Source organism: Anoplopoma fimbria, chromosome 12 (assembly GCF_027596085.1).
Source record: "Anoplopoma fimbria isolate UVic2021 breed Golden Eagle Sablefish chromosome 12, Afim_UVic_2022, whole genome shotgun sequence".
NCBI classification, from domain to species: domain Eukaryota; kingdom Metazoa; phylum Chordata; class Actinopteri; order Perciformes; family Anoplopomatidae; genus Anoplopoma; species Anoplopoma fimbria.
In genome coordinates, this window is record NC_072460.1 from 22,810,792 (window position 1) to 22,827,803 (window position 17,012).

Sequence of the window (17,012 nt, forward strand, 5' to 3'; positions counted from 1 at the left end):
TTCTCTTAGGGGTGTTTTTTTTTTTATCCCCTTAAGTTGAATATAAACAAAAGATATGAGATGGGGGTGCAACACTCCACACTTATTAGCATATATGAATAGCAGGAATTAGCCTGTGCTTGCTATAAGTGGACAGATGGTGGGTGCCCGGTTCCCACCCATAGACGCACACACATGCACACATATTTAAAGCGTACGACGTGCCCCACCCATATCCTCCAACTAAAGAGGAGTTTCTTCTCTTCTTCTGCAGTTTGGTGCCGTATGAAGAGATCGAGGTTGAGATGCAGACTGATAGGGTTCTCTGTTTATATGAGTTCACACCGGCACATTCTTCTCTGGTTCCTCTGAAATTCTACAAAGTCCCCTCATCTCAAATGATCTCCTAACTGGCCTCCCATCTGGATTAAATTAATTGAACCAGGGTGCAGATTCTGAAAACATCTCCTCTCCGTTTCAATAGGTTATCTATTTAAACATGAGCAAACCCAATTTCAAAGGGGTGTCCCTTCACCCCGGGGGGTTCTTTTGAACTTCAACCCCACAGTGGAACCGGAGAACAGGGGTATGTCACGTACAATCTATCTGCACTCCCCCCCCTTTCTCCTTCCCCAGACTCCTATTGTAAATAGGCTAGTGGGTCTGGGTCCCCTCCGTCGTATACCCGACTCTCACGGAGCCCACGCTTTGAAACCCTCAGGCACGGTTGGGGAGACGCAGAGGGGGAGGAATTGGGAATAGAACCGGGGTAACGGGGAGGGGAGATAAGAAGACGGAGTCGTACGAGTCGGGCAGGGGGTTGCCTGTACAGCAATAACAACATTAGAGTTTGGGCTCAAAGAGTGCGAGGAGAGGAGGGGGTTTTAATTGGATGTGTGCCCGTCTCTCAGGGGTCCTTTGAGAAATGGGGAGAGGTTTGGATGGGAGGGGCCCAGGGCGATGCCTGGGTTTCCTATGGGAACCAGCTCACTCCCTTTTTCTTTTTTTTCTTTTTTTTAAATGGAGGAAGAATAGGGGTTCCTCCATCAGCTGGTTTAATGAGTTTAAAGTGCTGGGACCAGTTAATCTCCTTTTTTTCTGTACAAACACAGCTTGATAAATATGTATCTCATGAAAGAGAGGAAGATTGTTTTCCAGGACTTAAGGGCATTGTGTTACACTTTCATCTCTTCTCATTGTCTTACTTGAATGCTCTGTTGTTATAGACATGTATAAGTATTGTACGGTTGACATGGAATGAAAATAACTTATTGTGTATTGCAGACAATCATATCTTTGCTGTGCGCATGTGCGGTTTTTACTATTGAAGCTTCAATACTAAGCACACAGATAATATTTACCATGTGCACAGTGGTGGTGAGGCTACCAGCCCCCACCTCCATCCTTCACAAACTGACACGGCCTCATATGGTAGGCCTGCCACCATGACCCAAGATTTAACCTCACTGGTAGAGAGAATGTGTATGCAAACAGTCACATACAGGATTTAATTACTGCACATGAGGAAGGGAGGTCATTAGTCTCCGTCTGACCCGCCCAAGACACCATCTTCTGGGTTTGGGAGGATGAGCAGAGAGTCAGGCAGACGGCACATGGATCAGGAGATAACTTTAGCCTTGTTTGTGAGTGTTGGAACATTTGATCAGGAGAGATGAATAGTTGCATTCATATTCCAACATATGAGGCACCTCAGATGGAAAAAAAAACCTCAAAAAGGAGGCAAAATCGAGTTTCTGCAGTCCCTCCCCCACATCCTGTCGATGCTTCACCCTGATTGATTAGACGTGTCTGGGCACTAATGGATGAGTCTAGAATGATGGGGGGAACTGTATTAAGGTCCCATATGCAACATTAATGTAATAAATGATTATTGTTAAGGTTAAATGACGGCAGAAAATACCGTCTCCAATGACAGATAAATTCAAATGTCTACTTCACCTTCCCCCCCTTCTTCCTGCAAACCCGACTTTGGAGGAAAAAGGAATAACATGTGTGCGGGTGTCTGAGTTCACAAATGTATGCATGTGTGTGTGTGGGTGTGTGTTTATATGTGTGCCCCCCCAAGCTGCGACCCCAGCTGCTCCCCTCCTCTCCATCATTTATGTCAATAAGAGCAAGGGGCTGTTTGGTCGTGGAAGTCGTATGTTAAAGCTCCACAGGGAGCCTTTTCCTCTGGGAAATATGCCGGAACACACCCTGAACTGGGACTCTTGAGTCTTATTCACTGCTTGTTTGCTACGATAAAGGCTTGCGCTTATAGCAAAGAGCAGAAACAAAAAAATACTTTAAAGTATCCATGCTCTTTGTGCAAACAAATCTCAAATAGGAGAGGCATGTGACTCTGGTGAGGAGGGAGGAGAGCAATCTGTGCTCTGCAAAAAAACAAAACCAGCCATCTGTGTGTCGGTGGCCTGCCTCTACTGGCTGCCTCTCGCTCTGCCACTGTAATTGGCGTAGTAACCATAACGACGGTGGTTCCCCCTCAGGTAGCGGGCGCGTGGACCTGTGAGATCTCATCCAGCCCCAGAGTGTCGGGCAGAAAGGGGAACCGACAGGCCGCCTCAGATAACGCTGACTTTGCATTGCAAATGATTGAGGTTGTGAATGCGGCTATGGAGCATTGCTGCGATGTGAGAGACGATAAAGAACTCATGAGTCCAGCTCAGACGCCGTTATGGTGGTACAATACGTCAGGCCCCCCCCTTGAGACACCATCTTTTTCCTCCATTGTGTGGCAGATTTAGCACCTGAACAATAGGCCCGATAAACACCAAGGGGATATACAGATGCTTCCTCGTGATTAATTGACTGATTAAATACAGAAGTCAAGTTCAAAACCCTGCGGATCATCTCGCCAGTACAGATCAGTTTTCATGGCGTCCTGGAAGAGAGAAACAAAAACAGTAACTCGAGTCGAGGCAAGCCTTTCTCATGAAACACTCATGCTTTTTCTGTAAATGTTGACAGTGGAACATGGTTTGTTTTTGGAATCCGCTTCTATTTCTCTCATAAGTGGTGTAAAAACGACCTTTTTCTTATTACACTACCTATTATTATGTAGCATGTCAAAGCTTCTCTCCTCTTTTATTTCATATACACTGAAGGCTAAATAAACTGTGTGGACTCAGACTCGGGTTCCTTAGCTCACTGCCAGAGGCATAATGACTGTTTTTACCTTTGTAATAACAGGAGCCAGTCCATGAACACCGTCAGTACGGTGCCTTCAGGCTGACACAGACTCTTTAATGGCAGTGGGCGGCTTGATTGTATTCTCTTTGTAGGTGTTTCACCTTTTTATGAAAGGCGGTGTATATCTTTCTCTCGCTCCTGCCTTTGACGCCTGATGAATGTAGATAAGCAGCATGTTTGAACACGAGGTCTGATCTGACCAAAAGACCGACTTCACACAGAGTTATTAATGCCCATTCCAGATTAGTGGCCGATATGAAGTCGGAATAAAATATGAAGTGTGGTTTTCCCCCAGCGAGATCTGGCGAAAGCTCTAACTAGCACCTAATCATAACCGCCTGATGTAAGCAGGGAAAAATGTATGTCGAGATTTTGTATCACTGAGCTCCCGCTGCCCAATTAGGCTTTTCTGATATTCTTTTTTTATTATGGTTGAGGAGGACTTCTCCAGTGAGGCGTGTAAAGTGCCTCACGAGTCTGATTAGTGTGTGTGTGTGTGTGCGTGTGTGCTCTTTGATCACATGTGTCTACCTTCTCCAAACAGCTCCATCCCTTCAGGCCTCTTCTGTTTCTCTGTCCTGCCCCTGCAACTCAGGAGATCCACAATGTGGCACAGCTTTCGTGGTTGTTTTTGTTTTTTTCCAGAGGTTCACGCCCTTTTAAGTCTCATGAGAGTATAACGTTCAGCCAGTCCACTCCAGGCAAAATAATTTATTTTTAAAGAAACATACAACTATAATTTTTTTTTCTCTAACCTCTGCTTTTCTTACACGCTCTGTAGTGTGTATTCGTTGCCTTTGGCGTTCAGTGCATCGCCCCGTGCGTGCTGACAACCCCAGTGTTGGTGTTGAACCCCTACGAGGCTTAGAACACTCGCCTCTTCCTCCGCTATCTCAGAGGCGAGAGCAGGCCTCAACACGGCAACACCAGGTGCTGCAGAACGGCTGACTGCAGGGCACGCTGGGAAAAGTGTGTGTGTGTGTGTGTTGTGTGTGTTGTGTGTTGTGTTGTGTGTGTGGAATAATAATAACCCAGGAGCTCTGTGCTATGCAGTGAATCAATGTGGCTCTGCGCCAGGCAACAGCTAATGTCTCTGCCTCCCTCCCATTTCTATCACCTCTTTTTTTTTTTTTTTTTTTTTCCCCCACTTCTCCTCTCTCCTTCTGTTAGTTTGGCACATATAAATACTCTCATACATCTCACTGTTAAATATCACAGTCTCTTCTACTTATTGTCCATCGACGCCTCTTATAATTGTGCCGTAGTAAATCCCTGTTTTGAAAAGTCCAAATTTAGAGTTGCTGATTGGGTGAGAAACTGAAAGTTCAAATCTCTGTCTTTTCAAGTTCCGTCCCACTGAAGAGTAAAGTCTGAAGTCAATAATTAGCTTCTCTGTTACTCATTATAGCGAATGTCAACGGCCTTGGCATTACATTACACTAATCAGAAACAGTGTTTAAACAAGCAGCACGCAGCCACGTGACACAGTTTGGATTCCTCACAGAACCCTGTTGTACCGAACGCAGACATAAAACACGGAGATCTAATACGTCATAATGATATAAAGGGAGTGTGGACTAGTGGTCAATGTCTAGTGCTAGGTCATACATGAGTGTTTGCAGGAAGAAGCCACTCATACCTCAAGAGATTTTTTTATTATCTAGTTGATAAAGGACGGCTAAAGATAGAATCGGCACATACCTCGAAGCAGTCTGACCCTTCTACGTCGCTGGCTGCACAGTGTTCTGTGAACAGAATCTATCATCACTAACCGACTCCACGTGAGCTGCGATTCACGAGGCAGAGGAATCCATTCAGTGTGAGTGTGTCTGTGTGTGTTTTTTTTTTTTTCTCACTGACCGACCTTCAGTGTTGTTGGCTCCCGGGGGTCGACCCTGAACGTCTCTCACCCTCTGTATGACCAACTAAACCGATCTAAGTGACATAGCGCTGTATTGTGCAGCGTTCGTCACAGGCCGTCTTTGTCATGGCAGAAGAATGCTGCTGTGGAGGCTGGAAAATCTCAGCTCAACATCTGCCCACTCAAGTCCACAAGTCTTGCCAAATGCTCTGTCATATCATATTTCTGTCCTCTGGTATTGCGCAGTAGTGCAGGCATGCGGTGACCTATCGAAATCCGCCTCGCTATCTTTTTGTATGTGGTATTTTTTTTTATTCATGAAATCTGACCTTGTGTCAACCAATATAAACATATCCCATATGTACAGCTAAGCAAAGGATCTGGTTAACTTCTGAGGTTAAAGTAAGCGACTTTCAATCCGGTACAGGAACAAAGAAGCCGCCTGGCTCCTCTCCTCTCATCCTGTTTTCATGTCCTCGTTTCCGTCTGCTTCTCCTCCTGCAGCAAGCTTTACTTTATCAGATGAAGGCTGGGAGACCACGGGGCGCTAAATGGAAACTTTAACAATGAGATGATTAGAGCTGGAGCAAAGAAGGAAGAATCCGATCCAAATCCAGAGAGTTTCCTAATTGGGTTTTGGTCTTAAGGCAAAGGTTTAAAGAAGACTCACTCGTATTGATTGAAATGCTCCCTGTGTACAGATCCTTTGTGTGTGTGTATGCGTGTGTTTGTTAACTTGAATGTATCCAGTGGTTTTATTCTCCACCCCGGGGGGGGTCTCTGGATACATCTCTACCTGCTCCCTGATCTCGCTTCATGCCACAGAAACACCAAAAATAGAATTTTAGATTCGGTCGACTTGAGCTCCTCAATTCCTCAGAGACTCACAGTATTGATCTGTTTTGTTACCTGTGACTCAAAAGGATCAGAGGAACATGCGCAGGAGGAAAAACCTACGGTGAACTCGGTGACCTGCTATTCTCTCTGCTTTACCGTCCTTCACCATGTAAGGTGTTGAGCAATGGGAGCAGGGCTGTAAGCATCTCCACCTCTCTATAACAGAACAGTGATCACATGGCTAAAAGATGTGATTGGCCGTCGAGTCCTGATTTATTTCACCTTCTAATCAGCAGACTTTGCCTCTGAAGGTTTCAGATTAGAGGACAACACAATGATTAGAACATGTCCCAGCATGCTTTGAGCACAAGCAGTCACGCTGTCGTAGCAACGTTTGTTTTGCTGAAAGATAAACCTATAGTTAGTGGATTGAGTTTAACACGCTGGCTGTAAAATGAAACCAATTACCAGAGAAACCAGTGTTTTGGTAAAGTTGTACCGCAACTTGAAATAAAGGCATAGCAACCACATCCTTCCTTAAACTAATCTGCAATCATGCACACATGAGAGTCTTTATTTATACGTTACAGTGTCCATGTGTTAATCTTATGACCAGTGTAGTCAGATCCTCTGTTGTGGTGTGAACAATGTATATGAGGAAGTGATGAAAATGACGGCTGAGAGAGGAAAAAAAGAACTAAGATCAGAGGTGTTTGTCTCATTTTCAACAATTGCACTCAATCACATGATGCTTTTCATCATTGATTATGTACTTTGATCTCCACATGTCGGCCCAGCAGGACGTCTGTCCTCAGCCCAACATATATGCACTCATCTGGAATCATAAATCATGCTCCGTAGAGAGGATAAAACTCTTGAATTATTGACGTTTCCTCCTGTAGCGTCATAACGTTAGCCCCGGCCTTCTGAGTTAGGAAATCCAGTCCAGACAGCGTGCTAATGACTAGCTTTGATTAGCTTTACAAGAGATTAATAATCCACGCTCTAATGTAAAAAAAATGCAACATATGGCAAGCTAAAGATGAATTATGAATTGGGTGTGCAGCTCACTGTGGGATTAGCGGCTTGGTCGCGTGCGTCCCTCCCCTAAAAGGAGCCTGAACCCACGCTTGGGGAGTTGAGATTAAAGGCCTCGGGTCAGAGGGTTTTTTGGCCTGAGGCTCTACTTTTATGTTTGAAGGACCGGCCTCTCAGACTGGATTGATTGGAGTCCCTTCGATATCCACCATTCACCAAGATTATAATGATGGGATTCCCCTGGGTGCTGATTGGGTTTATCCTATCTCTATGACTTTTTAATCAAATACAACCTCCTGCTGTTTGATGGTATGATTTTTGGAGAGACGGTATGAGGAGAGTTATTGAACAAATACTCTTATCTAGAGATACTGACATTAGTTGTTTATTGACAGACACTTTGGCTGTCAATGCACAATATCAACCTTGGCTTTTTGATTATTAAAGTACCTCCTAGTGGTTAGGGCATTGAGAATTTTTTGGTTCCTGAAAATTGTTTTTTATTGTTCATTACAGATCCCTTAAACCCAACATGATGTCTTCAAATTGCTATTTCTTTCTGACCACAAATCCCAAATCCAAAGATGTTTAGTTTATCACATAAGACAAAGAGCAGCAGAAAATCCTCACAGTCGAGAAGCTCATACTAAGCAATATTTGGCATTTTGGCTTGAAAAATAACCTAAAATTTGAATCTGTCCTTATTTTCTGTCATTTAACTCATCAATGAACTCATTTCAGCTCATGTGTGTTGGTTCAGAAGGTATTTGTTTAACTGCAACTGGTTGAAAATGTCACTCATCAGTTCTGGTTTTCCACAGCTGAGGTTCCTCATGTTACTGACAAAGTTTGAACCATTTCAAACTGCTGTTGATTCTAAATAAAGCACATTGCGTCCCAGTGTGAGGGTTTATCTGTCCATCTCCTCATTTGAATCGTCCTCTTTCCTGGAATGTGGGCGATATTACAGCCGCCCTGCACGAAACATAATGTCACGTTCACATATTCCTCTGAGTCCTGCATGTAGGCCAGTGCAACTAATGCAAATTTCCAGATTTCCCTTTTTATAAAGGAATTACTGGGATTAACACGATATGCAGTCAAACGGAGGTAAATCCTGCAGCAGCCAGTCACGTGCAGATGTAGAAGTGTAACAGGTCAGAGAGAGGAGAGAGTGTGCTGCTGCCGCTACTAACCAGGTCAGATTCAGAGCCTCAGGTGATTTCAGATTATCGCCCGCGCTCCAGCCGTGAGGCGAGATGAGAATCAGAGTTTCCATTCCATCACCGGTGGTTACAGGAGTGGAGATGAAATCTGTAATCAGAGAGATGATTACTGCGAGATGGTGGAGAGTAGCCTAACCTAGATTCTGCTGCAGTTAAGATCACGCTCTCCCTGTCTGTCTCTGTTTTGTTGCTCTGTTCCTAATTTGCTGCCTTGTAGGCCATTTATTAATTAAGGTCAAAGTTAAGGCGGCACTATTTATAGTGAAGCTGTCTTTCATATTGCACAAACTAAACGTCATATTGCACAAACTAAACGACTGATCTCAGCACTTTCAACTGAGAATATCCTCAACAGCAGATACCTCTTCCATAGTTTTTTAATCTTCATGAATTTCATCAATCTAATAATATCTTCTGACCTTTCTGAACTCTGCTATGATCTCCTAAGGTATTAAAGAGTACTAGAGAACACAGGCCTCTCATGATCACCCAGACACTAGTCGCCGTTTGCTCTACTTTTCCCTGTTTGTTGTCCCCATCTGTGGAGTCACTGCGGAGCACGTGCAAGAGAGGCCAGCGTCCTGCGGGGAAGGGGAGGGGGGAGCAAAGGGGGTAGACGGGATGATGCAGCCCAGATGGAGCCTAACTGATTATCTCTACGGGCGACGGCACTGTTTTTGGGAGGTTTTTGAGTCCCCGGCTGAACCGCAGAAATAGAGATTAGTGTCACTTTAAAATGGCTGAATCACAAAGCAAACTTTTGTTGGTTTTAATTATTATTCATCCCCTGATTTACATGAATTAAACACATATCCTCCCATATTTCTTAACTCTATAGCTTCTAAATAACAACTCTTTTCTTCCTTTATTGTATCTCCAGGCCTTCGGACAAGCCTACTCCAACCACAGGAAGGTGGCAGCGGACGGGGAGAGCCGTGAGGAGTCTCTGATCCAGGAGTCGGCTTGTAAGGAGGCCTACTACGAGCAGAGAGTCATGGAGCTGCAGGCCGAGGTCCGTCAGGCGCGCAACATCCTCACCAACACCCAGTCTGAGAACGAACGCCTGAACACCATCTCCCAGGAGATGAGAGAGGTAAGAGTGAGAGCAGAATTATTATAAATAGGGTCACAATTTAATCAGATCAGTTCAGTCAGCTGGATATGTATCATAGGATGCTACTTATGCACACTGCACACATGATGTTTGAGAGTTCAACAAAATGACTTATTTCAAAGAGTATTACTGTTCACTAGAAGACACTGTTTCCTGGTGGTCTTTTTCTTGCGTCAATTCTAAGTTGAAGAAGAGTGTCTGCTGTTGTTTGCCTGCAGCTATTGGAACAACAAATGTGTTGTTATTTATTTTCTGTCAGAAGCAGCAGAAAACCTAACGGGTACTAATCACTGAGCCCTGTGTAGTTGAGCAAAAGCGGAAATTTGGGACAGCTTTTCACATTTTCAATTTTTTTTTTTTTTGAGTGCTGCATATTTACTGCACCTACATTCATTCCAGATACTTTGAATATTGCTGCCCAGGCCTGTTCTATTCAGGGTGTTACTGCAGTCAACAACTTGTGTGTTTCTGACATGCTACGACGAGACTAATCACACCGTAATGACTACAGAGACCAGGCCGATTGAAGCAACACCTTGCCTTCAAGCGTCATGCGATATCCTCCACTCTTATTGTGATGCAGGGTGGAGTTATAATTACAGATGGTAGAAAAAAACATTGATTCCATGGGAAACATGCTCTGATGCAAAAGATGGCACGACTCCACATTAATAATGAACCAATTAATACTTTAGATTTGTGTGAACCGTTGCATGACAGTTCTTAACCTGTTGCCACAGCTGTGGCCTCAGTGACATGCCTCATTATACTCCACCTCAAACAACCCTTTTGTTAACTCAACAAGCCGTGTCCCTAAATCAGAGCATTGCCTTCACAGATTCCAGGAAACATTTCTTATATTCTACTCTCTTAAGCTTCCCTTACTATCATAATGCCGACCTTTACTGTCTGCGCCCCACTTCGGACCATGTCTGACCGCTTCAGTGCTTCCATTTACAGCTAATTGACCTCATTAAAATAGACGGGGTTGCAGCACAGTGCTTTTTTTTTTTGTACAATGGAGCTGGCGATGAGATTGCATTAACGAAGAACAGTACAGGTTGAAATCACACAGACTGAGAGATGTGCGAAGCTTTGAAGTTTTTGACGCAAAGACTGGGAGACATGAAAGGATGAAACGGGGCTGAAGTCTTTTGGGAGCATCTCACCTTCAGAACCATTTATTTGGCCCAGGCTCCCTTGACAGCAAAGTCAAGGGTAGAATATTAAAGACGGGGTAGAAACTTTGAAGTCGCATCTTGTTTGAGGAGTTTGGCTGAGAAGGAACAGACTGCTTATGTTGTATTTAACTTGATTTAAGTGGCTCCCTTTTCTGCATGTTCTTAGTTGTTGCATCGCATCAGTATTTTGCACTTGACAACAATTGCATTTTGGTGCTTTAACATCGGTATTGTTACCCATTCCATGCATCCTTCTCCACTCATGCACCAAACAGGCCCATGTGCTGCTGGGCTTCACATTCTTTATTTTGGCATTCAGCCCTCCTCACCGTATAATGCCCCCTCTGCGTGGTAGTTAAACCCATCAGTATTCCAAATCTTCCCGTGTTTGTGCACAGCAGATTTAGCTGTGCCCTCTGTTTTGCAGGTCAAGTTGGTAATTCCAGTGTAATAAGGGAGGAGGGAGTGGGGGGTTAAAACAGGAGGCTCCCCTTCGGAGTGAGTCTAAAATCAGGCAGCTGCAGGCATCACTGCTGTTTACTGCGAGTCACTGCTCGAGACAGATGTCAGCGGCGTTTCTTACTGAGATTAGTGAGAAAGACTTAAAAAAAAATACGCATGTCGCTCAAAACGACTTAAGTTCCGTGAAAAGCTCCACATTCCACTATAATTAGGTCAGCTGCTGCTCAGCTCTTGGTCTAAGTTGGTATAAGTTGGGCATAATAGAAGCCAGATGTGTTTTTGAAACGGAACACGAGTTTCCCAGTATAAAACTTAACTGCCTGCAGTCGTTCCAAGAGTCAGCTTAAACATGATTACCTTCTACAAAGATAAAATGCGTCTTAAATCTCCTAATATTATTTAGAAAAAGGGAATACAGGGTTTTCGTGTATCTGATCTACAGCTTTGGTGCAACTGGTGTCGTGCTGGTGGTCTGCATGATGGCTTTCCTGAAGGTACCATTCCCATTATAAACACCCTGATGCAGCAGTCAGCTCTAATTGGCAAGCTAATAGGGGGACAGAGTGTAAATTGCCTCATGTATGGGAGATAATGACCCTTCTCATGGTACTTCTGTGGGTGCTAGGAGGAGTGTGTGTGGCAGGCAAACGGAGGGAGCCTGGGCACTGAAGCTGGCATTGTGACCAAGCTGACAGGACTGAAAGAGACCTTTGTATACCCGGGTTTCAAATTAGCCCAAAAGCTCAGGCAGGGAGAGCAAAAGAGGGGATGGGATGGGATGGGAGGGGAGGGGGCACTAGGAGACGATGCGAATGGTACGAAAGAAAGAGGTGGCCGAAAATCCGTTGGAGAAAGGCTTAATGAGGGTCAACTCGGCACCAGTGGTGGACCGTGTTGTTTTTCTGGGACAGCATGGCTAATCATATGGAGTCCGGAGGCTGATTAGATGACTCAATTTCATCATGGAATGCAACTGACAGTTGGGATGTAACTGTTGTCTTTTGTTTGTGGCTGAAAGTGGTGTTTTTTTCCTGCTCCTGCACATCTACAAGGCTCCTCTGTAAAGTTATGTTGTATTTAGGATAATAGCTTTATTGTAGAGCTGAATGAAGGCTTCCAAATCTGACTGTGTGTGTTGTTCACAAATTAATCTCTAGATAATGACATTATTCCACTGTTCTACAGATCTGGAGGCTTCACAGTATAAAACAGCACTTTTCTATGTACACGCCCGTTCATTCACAACCATTTAGCTCCAGCGTTCCAGCTGGATAATGACATCACGTTCAATCCTCCCAGGCAGTCGTCCCTGCCAAAGACTCGAATGTCAGCCCCGAGCACTGATAAGACACATTTCACTGCTACGCTGCCGTCTACAGGATTAAACCTCCACAAAGAGCCAGTAACATTGTGAGGAGGCGCACTCTAATAGGCATGACTTCATTAAATTCAATCTCATGTCTTGAGAGGAATGTGCCTACAGTGATGGCTGCCACTATCCTTGCAGAATGGGGATCCCCATTGCCTGCCTCTTTTTAGGAAATGATCAAGCAAAGCCAAAGATAAAAAAAAACCCTGAGAAGTGTTATCAGTGTAGTTCAGTCTATCTTTACACTCTAGTCACGCTCAGCATCACCGCATGATTGCTTGCAGTACTTCCTTTCTCCATGTGACTCACTCAGGAGGCTGTGCTGTTTGATATAGTAACTGTTGTCGCCTTCTCTCCATTTAACATTTAACTGTCATCCTGAAATGATTCACTTATGCGGACCATTTTCCCTACAAAGACATAAATTATGGTGTTGTGCTTTTGGTCAATCACCATTATGTGCAGCCCATTCAAATGTTAAACATGATTGGTTTTTTTCCACCTCATTGACTTTGTTGACGGAGCTGTCAGACATGAGGCTTTCCACCTTCATTTAAGTGCTGCTCCAACTGGCAGGATTAAACACCTGACGGAGAAGTGAGACGGTCGAGAGAAGGGGGGCTCGTCTGCGTGGATGGGACGAGTTCAGAAAAGGTCGGAGGAGGGCGCACGTTTAAAGCTTATTGAGAGGAAGGCCATTGTATTTATTGCAATCAGAAGAAATGAGAGTGCTTGGCTGCAGGTTTTCAGTGGAGCAGATGGACATGAGGGCAGAATTTCAGTTGTCATGGCAGTGCTGACAACATAGAAATAGAATAGAAGTAGAACGGACATTCCAATTCAAATCAGTGAAGCCGGATAGCCAGAGCGTCGGCCATTTTTGTTGCCATTGCAGTACACAGAAAACAGAAAAATGTAGCGGGCTAACTTTCGTAGGGGGCTAACTTGCGCCGACTTACAGCAATTCATGGACTCAGAGGTAAGTATTTGCAGTTTCGACTAAAGGGGCCCATGGAGTAGCAACTTTATGAGGAACCGAGAGTAAATTAGTAAATTAATAACTTAATGCTTCATTAACTCTTGTCACAGCGTAGAAGAGCACATTGCTATCGCCAGAAGAGACATATTTGTTCTGTTTTCTGTAACTAGTGTAGCATTCAAGCATGGTGGAATTAACAAACCTAGCTAGCTATCTACTGGACAGCTAGCTAGTCATCTGGCTAGTTTTCTGCCACGCTTTAATGCTACGCTTGTAACAGAAAATGAGTCGAACAGTGGGCCTTTGGCCAGAGGCAGCTCCGGGTCTAGAAGTCCCCAAGTCTCACTCCCCGCCGCTCCAAAGATGGCTAAGTTAGCTAGCCAACTAGCCAGCCATCCGCCTCTGGAGCTGCGTCCACTCTCTTCTCGAAGAGCTGCACTTCACGGCCCTACTGACGTGTGCTGTCACCATAACAACTAACACCAATTTCCATTTTCTTTTCCAACTTGTCAAATGACCACGGAAAATGGCTTAGTGTTGATTATTGAAAGGTCAGAGTTGAGCGGTAAAAGAGATCTAAGGAAGGGTTGCTCTTTGTTCCCGGGTATTATCGTCTGACGTGAGGCTAATGTAACAGGACTCCCAGAGGGCTCTGGGGTGTTGATGTCGACTGCCTTATTATTCCTTGTGACATTAATGCCAAGACGGATCTCCTCCTGTCCTGTTCTAGTTTGAGGGGGTGAGCTGTATATAAAAGACGAAACGGAGAAAAGGTTGAAAAATTGGTCTCTCGCTGAGACAGTAAAGGAAGATAACAAGAGGAGGTGTGAAAACAGACACATGCTGCTTCAGTTTCCACTTTTACACAAGCCATTGCTACCACCGATGTCACAAGCGACCCACAAATGGCTCTAAAGGCTCCAGATGTTATGTGGGTTATCTCACCACAGCACCCAACATCACCTAATCTCACTCCCACTCCAGATAGCTGCCTCAAGAGTGTCACGTCTCACAGATTGATGGGCTATTTTTATCCCTTAAGAGGGGTGCGTCTCTAAGATACATTTAGAAGATGTGCCATTGATCCGTAATAATGTATTTTGGTATCAGCTTTGAGGATGCTCTGACAGTGTGTCGATCTTGATTTAAGCCCCTGGCTCACAGCACCAAAGAGGTTTCCCATGCCGGATCAATGGACCCTAATAAATCAACAACACGCACACAAACAGGCCGACACATTCACTTCAGCTAATTGGTGTTCATATTCACGTGCGCACATCTCTCCACTTTCAGCTAAATGACCTCAAAATCACTAACTCGCTGTTAAGTGCATGCAGGCACATTTTCACCCTGTGGGCTTTTTTCAACAGTGTCACGCTGGGCAAAGTACCATCAGCCAGGCCCCCACAAGGCTCCTTTTCACTTTTAGTTCTTAATTGTCTCGTTGAAAAGTGTGCAACCTTGACTTGTGTTTTGTCTCCGTAATGGAGTATGAAGAATGACCGTTGCTCGCAGCAAAGAGGAGGATAAAAGCAGATCTGCTTTCAGCCACATTCTTAACTCGTGACAGTAGCAATAGGCCCCTGAGCTTCATTATTCCTTTGCTCTGTCTGAACCTACACTGGAGGGGGGGTTGAGCTGTAGTGCATCTGTGATTAATTTCTCGTATCTCCTGAAGGTAATCCTGCGATGTGATCAGCTTGATGGAGTTAGATTTAACCCGTTTTGACGTGACCTTGACGAGCCTACAGGAGATATAAAGTTTTACTCATCAGCTCACTGAAGACCCAAAAGTGCTCTCTGGAGTACCATATCACCAGAGATCTACAAGCAGAAGGGAACATGGCCATCACTAGCCACTTCTTTTTTATCTGATAGATAGATAGATATGATGGAACTAAAGCTCTGTAGGAGGAAGGAATTCAACTGTGACTGATACATGGCCTCTAAAAGCACACTGACACACGCAGAGGAGAGAAGAGAAGAAGGGAGGTGGGGGTTGGAAAAAATGAGAGCAGAAATGTTGGTGGAAAGGCAAAATGGAGGTCAGTGGTATTAGAAAGAGAAGCCGAGAAAGGGGGTTAGAGAAAAAGCAGTATTGACCTGAACTTGGTGTCATTCCAACTGGGAACCCCTCTGCACTTTGTAGTTTGTAGAAATCCAGTGCATTTTACCAGAGTGCAAAGTAGGATGGGGAGTGAAAACGAGGTCAGTGGAGTGAGAGTGCAAGAGAGAAAAGAAAAATAAGATAAACAAATATATATTTATATTGAGCCTGTCTGTGCTGTTACATCTATAATACAGTCTTGGGCAGCTCTTTCGAGGGAACCAAACCAGCGGGTAAAAAGATACTAAATATGGATTTTCCAGAAATCCATATTTGAAAAAAAAAAAAACTCTCTGGAGTTATTAAGAAACGGAGCAGAGCCTTCCAACAAAGCATTAAAACATTCCTAAGCTACACTTGTGTTAAGCCTTAAACTTTGCCACCGTGGCTTACTAAATGACGCGGAAGTCGAGGTTATAGCGGCTCAAACACATTGAGAAATTACTCCATGAGCTTTATGGATTTAAGAGGGCTCAACCCCAATGTGCTGTCAAAAGCAGTTTAACGGCAAAAAGAAAGCTTTACAGTTGAGAGTGGTAGATTTCATACTGTACAGTTGGAGGAAGCTCTGAACGGCAAACAATGTGTGCTGCTCTCGTGACATTTTGCAGCAGCGTACGACATGGAGAGGGTTCATTAGAGCAAAAATAGTTTGCTCTATCATGCATATGCACATGCATGCACTAGCCCTCACTATGCTTTTAAACATCTCATATATATCTATCCTTTTAGTTAATGGTTTGCCTGCAAAACCCACCCACTTTGCTTGGAAGTGACACATTTGCCAGCATGTGTGTGGGCGGATTTAAGCAGCTGTTTAGATGTCACCTGTAGTGACAGCAGACCGGGGGGGTCATCACAGACCACACACAGGCACGCTACAATGGTGGCCTTCAAAATACCACACCCCAGTATCTAAACAGCCCCACACACACACAAATTAGCACAATATATTAGAAACATTCCCAGGAGAGGTGTGCTCTCCTCATGATTAAATGCAACCCCCCCCCTTTATAGCAGAGATGCACATGGCCGCCGCTAACCCTGATGCGTTCACTCAAATCAGCTTCTGTCAAACACCAGCTCGGTGTGAAAACCCATCCTCCAGTCTCTGAGGGGCTCAGTGCAGCGGAGGATGTGGATGCAAGGTGAAAGGTCAAAGCCCCGTTATGCATTGTAATCAGATTGGAAGGAGGAGCATAATCGGGTTCAGCGGTGGCCTGTATTCATCGGGACCGAACGCCACTGACCCTCCAGCTGAGGCACATCGACCTGGACGGGAAAAGACCCCAACAACCAGCTGGCACGGCTTTGTAGAGTTAAAGAAACTCCAGCGGTGTGGATGATTATGCTGATGTTCCTAATAAAATAATTGGGTTTATGTAGTTTGATAGTCCAAACCTTACAACTAGAATATCTGAATCTAGTAATGGTTTGACTGATTCCATTTTTTTTGTAGTTTTTTGCTTTAATTCAGATTTCTCTCAGAAGTCGACCCCGCTATATGGAGGCTTAGTGGCAGGACTGATCTGTAGTGTAAGCTCATGCATTATGCAGTAATGCACTGACATCAGGGCTTTCACACAGCAAACGCCCCCACACGCTCATTAGACATGCGCAAAAAACCCCAGATGAATATTAATGCGCCT

General features: G+C 44.5%; 1 protein-coding gene across 2 annotated transcripts in view; it reads left to right on the forward strand.

Annotated features, from left to right (window-relative positions):
• LOC129100193 (protein bicaudal D homolog 2-like) overlaps positions 1 to 17,012 on the forward strand; it is a 44,925-nt gene that overhangs the window by 9,042 nt on the left and 18,871 nt on the right. For both annotated transcript variants that reach the window (XM_054609762.1, XM_054609763.1), the window contains exon 3: positions 9,032 to 9,244. In XM_054609762.1, the coding sequence (XP_054465737.1) occupies positions 9,032 to 9,244 (213 nt within the window). The remainder of the gene's footprint in view (positions 1 to 9,031; positions 9,245 to 17,012) is intronic.